Below are 10,962 nucleotides of genomic sequence, written 5' to 3'. Positions count from 1 at the left end.
GGGGGGGTGGGAGGGAGGGAGACGCAAGAGGGAAGGGATATGGGAACATATGTATATGTATAACTGATTCACTTTGTTGTAAAGGAGAAACTAACACACTATTGTAAAACAGTTATACTCCAATAAAGATGTTAAAAAAAAAAAAAGTTGCAAGCTGGATTTGGTCACAGGTCATAATTTGCTGACCGCTTTCCTGGAGCATACCCAGGGTAGTAGAATGGGATGAAAATTGTAGGAAGTGTATTTATATTTTTTTGCTAAAAAAATAAATAAACAAAAGTTTTACTAATATACTTATTGAGAGTACAAGTATATAACTCATAAATACATACAAATTAAGTTATTAATATTTTTACTAACTGAGCACCTCCAAAGTATAAGCTAAAATTAGATCCAAAATAGGCATCCTTTATATTCATTTGTTTAAGCTCTTTACGGTAAACATAAGAACTGTTTTCATGCATATTTTCTATGTCATCTAATTCTAAGCCCAGATTAAACAGAAATGTACTCTTGCAGGCCTCAGTGTCATTCAAGGACATAACTGTCGAACTCACCCAGGAGGAGTGGCAGCAAATGGGTCCTATTCAGAAAACCCTCTACAGAGATGTGATGCTAGAGAACTACAACAACCTAGTCTCAGTGGGTGAGCCTATAAGCATAACTTACCCTCATAACTCCATACAGAAGGCATTTCCTTTTTATGCATCAGTACACATGAATACTTTAGATTTTAATGTCATTTAGGCTTTTTATTCAGGAATATAATGTAACCAAGCCCTACTGGGGAATAGAAAGTGTTTGACTGCCATTGCCAACTGCCAATGATAAACTCAGCTGAGGGCCTTCAGGATGCTGTTCCTGAAGCTTTTTCCACTTCTGGAGACTAAAAAGCTCATCATCTGGCCTAAGTACTCTGTTGTTGCCTGTTTACAGGGTACTGCATTTTCAAACCAGAGGTGATCTTCAAGTTGGAGCAAGGAGAAGAGCCTTGGTTCTTAGAGGAAGAATTCTCAAACCAGAGCCATAAAGGTGAGTTACTGAGCACTAATAGAATTCTGTGGGGTAGTTAGACTCCAGAAGGTCAGTTTAGCAGTGAACACCTTCCTATTTCAAGACTTTTCTTATAAGTCCCAAAGGCACAAAAAGCACCAGTCAAAAGAGAATGATTAATAAACTTGACTACATTAAAATTGAGAATTTTGTTCATAAATGATACCATTAAAAGGATGAAAAGATAGGCCACAGAGTAGCAGAATAGATATACAATACAAGTAACCTAGAAAGGATAAGCATCCTGAAAATGTAAAAACTTCTGCAAGTCTTTATAGGAAAGCATAGCAACTCAGTGCAGGTGAAAGACTTTTTTATATAGAAGCTTTCAAACAGCTGTTAAATCTTTGAAAATGTGTTCAATCATATTACTTTTCACAGAATGCAAAATAGAGTATAAGGTGAGGTAAGTAATATGTATAGCATGAAATGAGATTAACAAATCTGGCAATGGCAAGTCATGCGGAGGATGTAAAATATTAAAGACCCTTATTTATTGACTGAAAATGTAAACTGATAAAACCACTATGAAATCAGGAAGATGTAATCAAATAGTTAAAGTTTTACACACCTGTAACCAAGTAATCATTTTCCCAACTGTACACCCTATAAAAAGGCATGATTGTATTCTCTAGAATGAATAAAACAATATTTATGGCAATATTGGTTATTTTTGCCAATATTGGGCTCATCAGCAATAGAATAAAGGAATAGTATTTCTTAAGGGAGAATTATACAGCTATATGAAATCTTATACAATGATTGCAAACATAATATTAAAAAATATAAATATGCATGTATGGTTACATTTATGTAAATGTCAGAAACAAGCAAAACTCAATTACGTTTTTAGGAATTAATATATAGGTGGTAAAACTACAAAGAAAATCAAGGAAGTAAATATCAGGAGAGTGATGAACTCTTAAGCATGAGGAAGTTGTTACCAGGCAGGGATTTTTGCAGAGCCATTTATGTTCTGTTTCTTGACATGGTTTCTAATTCGATGAGTGTTCACTCTGTACTGTTAAATTGCACATATAAGATTTATGCAAATATAAATTATGTTTCATGCTTAACAGAAAGTTACAAGATGAGCCAAAAGTAAAATAGTATTCACAGCTCATATAAGCCAGAAAGGATGGGCATCTAGAATATATGAGGAATTTGGATCTTTGCAGTAAGGTCTTCCATGATACCTCATTTAAAATTGCACCCCTCATATCAAATTGAAATGTGGAAATTTAAAGTGAAGTGATCAGGTTCACTTATCTGCAGTTTTGTTAGATGGAATAAGTCAAAGGTATCACAGCTAGAATTGAGCAGTGAATCTAATTTAATTACAAGAATTGATTTTCCTTTTATCAGTCTTATACTTGTTTGTATTTCTGTGACTCACAGCTGCAGGATGGGTTTTATCCTGAGCTATAAACCTACCTCTTCATTTAATCATGAGGAGGTTGGTGCTATCAATTTAATTTGATTTTGAAAGACTGAATGGAAATAAGGAATGATATCAAATTGAAGTATGAAGACTCTTGAGGATTCTACCAGTAGAGCCTAGATAACGTTGGACCTCTACTGTAATTTACTTCCTCAAACCAAACCATTCTCCTGTTGGACCTAGCCCATCAATGCTTATTATCTCCTAATTTTCTTGTTACTCTACTTAAGTTTATAACCCCCCGTGTTGTATTAATTATCTGGTTTTCCTGCTCCCTAAAATCATCACTCCCATAAAAGTCTAATTTCTCTCCCTTCTCCAGCCAGGTAGGAAAATCCAATTTATCACAATCCAACTACAGATATGTATTTATAACCATTTCCTCTCTAATTTTCACTGTATCAATATTATTTTTTAAAGGAGGGTGTCTCTCTCTCATACACACAAACCCACAAATTAATCTTGAGGAACCAAAAAATGAAATGCAACATAGGCTATATGTTTATAAGCCCCATCCATAAGAATAGTAAGATTCAAAGTGTTTTCAATTTTTCTGTTTTAGAAGACTACAGAGATGAAAATCTAATCAAGAGGAACAAAAAAATCAAAGACAAACACCTGCAGCAAGTAACATTTATAAATAATAAACAGTTGCCTAGAGAGGAAGAAGAAGTTTTGAGAAAACCATTTAATCTGCACATAGTTCCTGTTTCTTCATCAAAAATGTCCTGTAAATGTGACTCATGCAGAGTGAATTCGCAAAGTATTTCTCAATTTATCATTAATAGTAGAACCTATTCAACAAAAAAAACAGATTGTTATAATGTATGTGAAAATTTGCCTTTCAAAATTAAGCTTGAAAGAACTCATACTGGACAGAAATTTTATGAATATAATAAAAATCAGGAAACCCTCAGTTATAAGGAAAATCTTCCTGAACATCAAAAGTGTCAAACATTGAAGCAAGCTTTTGAATTTAATGGGATTGGAAAAGCCTTCTATGTTGAGACTGCCTGTGTTAAACATAAGAGTACTCATACAGGACAACAATCCTGTAAAGATGAAGCGTTTAGGAAAAGCTATGACAAGACAACTCTCTTTCACCACGAAAGAACTGGGACAGGGGAGAAACACTCTCATCTTAACCAGTGTGGGAAATCCTTCTGTGAGAAGTCAGCTATCAAGGAATACAATAAATTTAACATGACTGTGAAACACTGTGAATGTATTAAAAGTGGGAATAATTTCAGCAGGAAGTCATACCTTACTCAACCTCAGAGAACTCTCACAGAAGAGAATCCATTGGTATGTAATGACAGAACACAAACTGGAGATAAACACTTTGAATGTCATGAAAATAGGAAGTCTTACCAGAAAGCTCACAAAGTACGCCAGAGAACTCATTATGAAGTAAAACCCTATAAATGTAATGAATGTGGGAAATCCTTCTGTCAAAAAGGACATCTCATTCAACATCAGAGAACTCACACAGGAGAGAAACCATTTGAATGTAATGAATGTGGAAAAACTTTCTCCCAGAAGTCACACCTCAGTACACATCAGAGAATTCACACAGCAGAGAAACCCTATAAATGTAATGACTGTGGGAAAACATTTGTCCAGAAGTCAACCCTCAGGGGACATCAGAGAATTCACACAGGAGAGAAACCCTATGAATGTTGTGATTGTGGGAAAACTTTTGTTCAAAAGTCAACCCTCAGAGATCATCACAGAATTCACACAGGGGAGAAATCCTTTCAATGTAACGAATGTGGGAAAACTTTTGGCCAGAAGTCAAACCTCAGAATACATCAGAGAACTCACAGTGGTGAGAAAACTTATCACTGTAAAGAATGTGAAAAATCCTTCTGGCGAAAAGACCATCTCATTCAACATCAGAAAACACACACAGGAGAGAAACCATTTAAATGTAATGAGTGTGGGAAAACTTTCGCCCGGACATCAACCCTCAGAGTTCATCAGAGAATTCACACTGGGGAGAAACCATTTAAATGTAATGAATGTGGGAAAAAATTTGTCCGGAAGGCAATCCTTAGTGATCATCAGAGAATTCATACAGGGGAGAAACCCTTTCAGTGTAATAAATGTGGGAAAACTTTTGGCCAGAAATCAAACCTTAGAATACATCAGAGAGCTCACAGTGGGGAGAAATCTTATGAATGTAATGAATATGGAAAATTGCCTAAGAAGTCAACCCTAAATGTATACAAGAGAATTCAGGGAGGGGGAAAACCATACTGATATAATAACTGTGGAAAATTCTTCTGACTAAGAGACCAACCTGTTTGATATCGGAAAATTCACAAAGGAGAAAAACCATATAAGTATGAATATAGGAAGAATTTTGCCCAAAAGGCAACTCTGAGAGTGTATCAGAGAATTCACATAGGATTTCTTTCAAGGTGCTCTGGAAACCCTGTTGGATGGAGTCATGCCTTGTTAGATAACTCATATCACTTGTGCTGGTAATCTTCTCATTAGTAAGAATTTCATAGCTAAACTAAATTTCCCTATCTCCCTTTCATCTAAGTGGGGCTTTGTGACTGGCTAGTAGACTGAGAATGCTCATGTTGTATGCCACACCTAGTTCTGACTTCCCTGGTCCCAGCAGTATCTCAGTCATACATGGAATAGTAGCAACTATCCCTTAGAGAGGAAATGTATCCCCCACTTTGCTGCCTGAAGCAAAGCTGCTGGCTCAGTAGGACCCTCAACTCACAGGTACTCTAATTGGGCCTGTTTCACTGATGGTTTTGCTACTTGAAACCACTTGGGCACTGTGACTGTTCAACCTCAGTGTCATTATGCAGACCACAAAACTAATGTGGCTGTTCCTGTCTCTGGGCAGAACACAAAGATGTTCTCAACTCTAGCCAGTATTCCGTCTGATGAAACTTGGTGCGTTTTCATTGACTCTTGGGTTCTTACTGTACCTAGCTATCTGACATGCCTGTTGTAAAGCTATAGGCTTATAAAAGCACCCCTGTTTGGCACTGTGAACTGTGGGGGGGAAGTCACAGCTGCTGAGCACAACATCTGGGTTGTTCAACTAGATTCACATGGTAAGAGACTATTCTCTGATAAGACTGACTGGAATCAAGTTGCTGATCAAGCCCCCACTACCCTGATTGCCAGCATTGCTACCTGAATCCATATCATACTGATGGCAAAACATTTACCATCTTGCCCTGGATACAAAGTAAAGGTCTGTGTATATATCCAATGTTTCCTTTGATGTCATTTGATACAAGAATGTAGTTTTTTTCTTCTGGATTAGTAGCTAGTGTTCCATATGCCATTTGATTAATTCATCCCTTTCCTACTGATTTTAAATATTTTCATATACTAACTTGTCATTTGTAAACATATTGCATATGACTGACTACTCGTGACCATATTAGTAACAGATTCTCCTTTTATGGACAGGGATGGCACATACCTCATATGAGCCAAAATACCCTGTCTTTCTGGCCTGATACTGAATGTTTCACTGAAGGGTATTTGAATCAAGTTTAGAAAAGGAGAATACCTCCTAGGACTTTGGAAATGAAACATCACAGACCAGTTACATTGTTACTCCAGAGCTGCCAGCAGCATTGTGAAGAAGATTCAACTGCGATAAGAGAAAATAATGTCCAATTAGTACTATATTCCCTGAAAATCAAGAGATTACTGTTTACTCTGTTTTTATAATTGTTGGTAATATAAAGAAAGTCATTCTTTGATAAAATTTCTCTGTTTCTTAAGATATGTAGAATCATCTCCTTTACACCCCCTTTCATATATCATCTTTTAGGATTATGATTGGATTTGCTATTAAGTGCAGGACCATCTACCCTCCAAGATGGAACCAATTCACCCAAGTGGCCTGAATGGGAGGCCAGGTGACAAAGTCCCCTGATGGCACTCAGGCTGTATCTGCTGTCTCCTTGGTGGGGAAGACTCTCCAGATAATACATTATCAACTGGAGACCATGGTCTATGCTGTAGTCACAAACACTCCATTCTCCCTGCCTGGTTTATCTCCTTTCCAAGTATTAACTTTTATTCCAACAGATGGGTGCCTTATCTAGAGACACTGGCAGAGTCAATTTTCTGTCTGCCTGCCTACTATGGGTCTTCGAGCTAATGAAGCCTCCATGAGGCAGGAATTTTTATCTGTTTTGTTCATAACGTGTCCCTCTACATATGGGCATTAAAAAATTATGAAGAGCCCCTCTACGTATTGGGCACTAAAAAATACTTGTTGAAGGTAGAATTATCAAAGTGATATCTGAAAATTTTTCCTTTTGATGCTTCAAATTATATTTTGAGATTATTCATTTATTATAAATAGTTAAGGAAATTATTGCTCTAAGCTCCCACTCCGACTCTTCTTTTTGGATATTTTCTAAAATTGCTAAAAGAAAACTCATTCTTAATATTCAGAAGTGTTCTTCAGATCTCTTTCAGCCAAAACAAAATTTATTTTCAATAAACTAGTATTCCCAGTTCAAAATTATGTCTGCATAGCTAAGTACCAATCCAAAAAATTGTGCATAATGATAACAATGATAAATTAGATTTTCAGGATCAACCAAATAGGAAGGCAAAATAATTAGTTCTTGGGGTCATGTCTTTAATTCATCATACCATTAGTTCTCATTTTTACTTCCCAATCAACTTCCTGACAGTTACAAGGAAAAGTTATTTTCTCAGGTCCAAGAATCTTATCTCCTAGGAGACATGTCTGACCCCAAAAGAACAGGTATAACATCTGCTCTGACCTACCTCCACATTTTGTTTTTCTTTGCCAGGTATATAATACCTCTTCTCTCACATTAAAGGTCTCCCTAGAAGCCTAGCAGAAATAGAATATTCTGTCCTTCTACCAAGGCGGCTTCACACTATAATGGGGGTGAAACAAATTTGTTTTGTGGAGACTGCACAGTCTCCAAGTACCATTAACCTGCCTGACCAACTGGCTATTCTAGTGATCTTCCAGTTTTCTAAGGAACTGACTGCCAACTGAAAAAAGCATAATTAGCTTAATTATCAGCTAACTAGCTTGATACACAATAAACTGAGAAACTACTTGGAATATTACTCAACCATAAAAAAAGAACAAAATAATGCCATTTGCAGCAATGCGGATGCACCTAGAGATTGTCATACTGAGTGAAGTAAGAGAAAGACAAATATATGATATTGCTTATATGTGGAATCTAAAAAAATGGTACAAATGAACATATTTACAAAACAGAGTCACAGATGTAGAAAACAAACATGGTTACCAGTGGGGAAAGAGTTGGGGAGGGATCAATTGGAAGATTGGGGTTGACATACATGCACTACTATATGTAAAATAGATAACTAATAAGGACCTAGTGTATAGCACACAGAACTCTATACTCTGTAAGGAACTATATGGAAAAAGAATCTAAAAACGAGTGCTTATATGTATATGTATAACTGATTCACTTTGCTGTACACCAGAAACTAACATGACATTGTAAATCAACTCTACTCCAATAAAAATTTTAAAAAATAAAAGAAAATCTTCAAACACTTGGAAATTAAACAACACACTTTTAAATGTTTCATGGGACAGAGGAAGTTACAAAGGGAATGAGAAAATAATTTGAAGTGAACAAAAAGGAAAAAACTTGTCAAAATTGGTGCACTGGAGCTAAAGCAGTGCTGAGCAAGAAATTCATACCACCAAAAACTTATATTAGAAAAAAAGAAAGGTCTCAAATCAATAGTCTAATCTCTCATCTCAAGAAACAAAAAGAGCAGAGTAAAAAAAACCCAAAGCAAGCAGAAGCAAAGAAATAATGTAAGAGCAAGATTCAATCATGTTGAGAAGAGAAAAATCTAAGAAACCTGAACTTAATCCTTTGAAGAGAGAAATAAAACTGATAAAACTCTACTATGACTGAAAAAAATGATACAAATTAATTCAGGAATGAAACAGATGATATCACTACATAAATACTGAAAGAATAATCAAGGAACACTACAAAAACTCTGTGTCACTTTGACACTATGTGAAACCAACCAATACTGATGTCAATATCACAAAGCCACAAATTATGAAAACTCAAAATCTAAATTTTTCTATAACTATTAAATACATAGAATTCATAGCAAAAAGCATTCCCGAAATGTTCAGACTCAGTTGATTGCAATGAAGAATTCTTCTACGTTTAAAGAATTAACACCAGTTCTACCCAACTTCCTCCAGAAAAGGAGGGAATACTTTACAACTCATTTTATGAGGACTGTACGCAAAAACATGACAAAGACAATAAGAAAAAAGAAAACTAAATATATCTCCTGAATTTCCATTAAAAAATCCTCAAAAGCCTATTAGCAAATCAAATCCAGCAATATATAAAAACTAACATCCCAACAAAGTGGAATTTATTCCAGGAATGCCAGGCTCATTCAACATTTGAAAATAAATTAATGTAATCCAACATATTAAACTAAGAAGAAAAATGACATGATCATATTAATGCAAAAGAGCATTTGACAAAATCAATTCCGTTTTATGATTTTTTCTTTAAAGTCAGCAAACTAGCAATAGAAAATGTCACCAACTTGATAATTAATTGAAAACACAGCTAACATTGTACTTAATAATGGAAGACTGAATGTCTTCCTCAAAATTAGGACTAAGGCAAAGATGCCCACCTTCATCACTGTTATTCAACATAGTACTGGAAGTCTAGCCAGCACAATAAGGCAAAAAAAAAGAAAAAGAAAAAGAAAAGGAGGCATATAGATTATAAAAGAAAAACATACATTTATATCTATTTACATATGACATAATTGTCTACGTATGTACAAAATTCCCAAAGAATCCAGAAAAAAAAACTTCCTAGAATTAATAAATCAAGTTTGCAGGTTATAAGATCAACACAAAAAAATTATATATCTATCTGCTACACACACACACACACACACATATATCTAAACCTAAAATCCTATGCAAAATTTAATTCAAAATAGATCAGAGGTTTCAATATAAAATGTAAAACTATAAAATTTTAGAAGAAAAAGGGAAAATATTCTTCCAGAACTTAGTTTTGACAGGATACTCATAATAAATAGAATATAAATATAGAATAGAAAACTGATAAATTGAACATCAAATTAAAACACTCTGAGAAACACAATAGCAAGAAGATGGAAATAGGAACTTCCATGGTGGTCCAGTGGGTAAGACTCAGTGCTCGCAATGCAGGGGGCCTGGGTTCAGTCCCTGGTGAGGAAACTAAATCCCACATGCATGCCGCAACTAAGAAGTCCACATGCCGCAGCTAAGGAATCCACATGTCACAGCTAAGGAGTCCACATGCCGCAACACAGATCCCACGTGCTGCAACTAAGACCTGGCACAGCCAAAATAAATAAATATAAATAAGTAAATAAATAAATAAGATAAAAATAAATACAAGCTACAGACAGAAAACAATTTGCAAACTATATATCTGACAGAGGACTTGTATCCCAACTATACAAAGAATTTTTTAAACAGTAACATAACAATTTAAAAATGGACGGGAGGACTCTGGGGGGGCTCACACCAGGGAGTACTTCCCAGAACTGCTGCCACTGTCCTTCTACTCACGGTGAGCCACAGCCACCCCCCGCCTCTGCAGGAGACCCTCCAACACTAGCAGCTTCCATGGACCCCTGATTGCTGCTTGAGGAGAATTGCCCTGTGGATTTGACTGACCAACGATTATGATATAAGCAGTTTCAGGCGACTGGACCAGCAGGAGTGAGAAGAATTTTTCTTCAGTATAAACTTCATTATTCTACACTGTCTCTTCATTTGCCTGGGAGGTGAGAATATTGAGACTCAAGGAGATTAAGCACTGGAGTACTTTCACTGCTCAAAGGTAATGATGCCATGACTTTCATGAACTGTTGACCATCCTCATATACTGCTTTCTTCACCCAAGTGCTAATTCCATCTTATCAGATGCTGTGTCATTTCCTGGCTGAGGAAACCAGGATCTACAGTGCCGTGTGGATGAAAGGCTCTTCGTGCTCCAGCCAGGCATCAGGGCTGTGCCTCTGAGGTGGGAGAGCCACCTTCAGGACACTGGTCCACAAGAGACCTCCCACCTCCACATAATATCAAATGGTGAAAATCTCCCAGAGATCTCCATCTCAACACCAAGACCCAGCTTCACTCAACGACCAGCAAGCTACAGTGCTCGACACCCTATGCCAAACAACTAGCAAGACAGGAACACAACCACACCCATTAGCAGAGAGGCTGCCTAAAATCATAATAAGGCCACAGACACCCCAAAACACACCACCAGACATGGACCTGCCCACCAGAAAGACAAGATCCTGCCTCATCCACCAGAACACAGGCACTATTCCCCTCCACTAGGAAGCCTACACAACCCATTGAATCAACCTCAGCCACTGGGGACACACAC

At 36.5% G+C, this 10,962-nt stretch overlaps 1 protein-coding gene across 1 annotated transcript in view; it reads left to right on the top strand.

The window, feature by feature from the left end:
* The window catches only part of ZNF510 (zinc finger protein 510), a 24,421-nt gene extending 17,470 nt beyond the window's left edge, over positions 1-6,951 (top strand). Inside the window, exons 3-5 of the mRNA XM_028494129.1 lie at positions 520-646; positions 937-1,032; positions 3,057-6,951. Of these exons, the coding sequence (XP_028349930.1) occupies positions 520-646; positions 937-1,032; positions 3,057-4,756 (1,923 nt within the window). The 3' untranslated portion in view covers positions 4,757-6,951. The remainder of the gene's footprint in view (positions 1-519; positions 647-936; positions 1,033-3,056) is intronic.
* The last annotated feature ends 4,011 nt before the right edge of the window (positions 6,952-10,962 follow it).

Source organism: Physeter macrocephalus, chromosome 9 (assembly GCF_002837175.3).
Source record: "Physeter macrocephalus isolate SW-GA chromosome 9, ASM283717v5, whole genome shotgun sequence".
NCBI classification, from domain to species: domain Eukaryota; kingdom Metazoa; phylum Chordata; class Mammalia; order Artiodactyla; family Physeteridae; genus Physeter; species Physeter macrocephalus.
The sequence above is the reverse complement of the archived record's forward strand: the minus strand, read 5'-3'. Positions and strand labels throughout refer to the sequence as shown.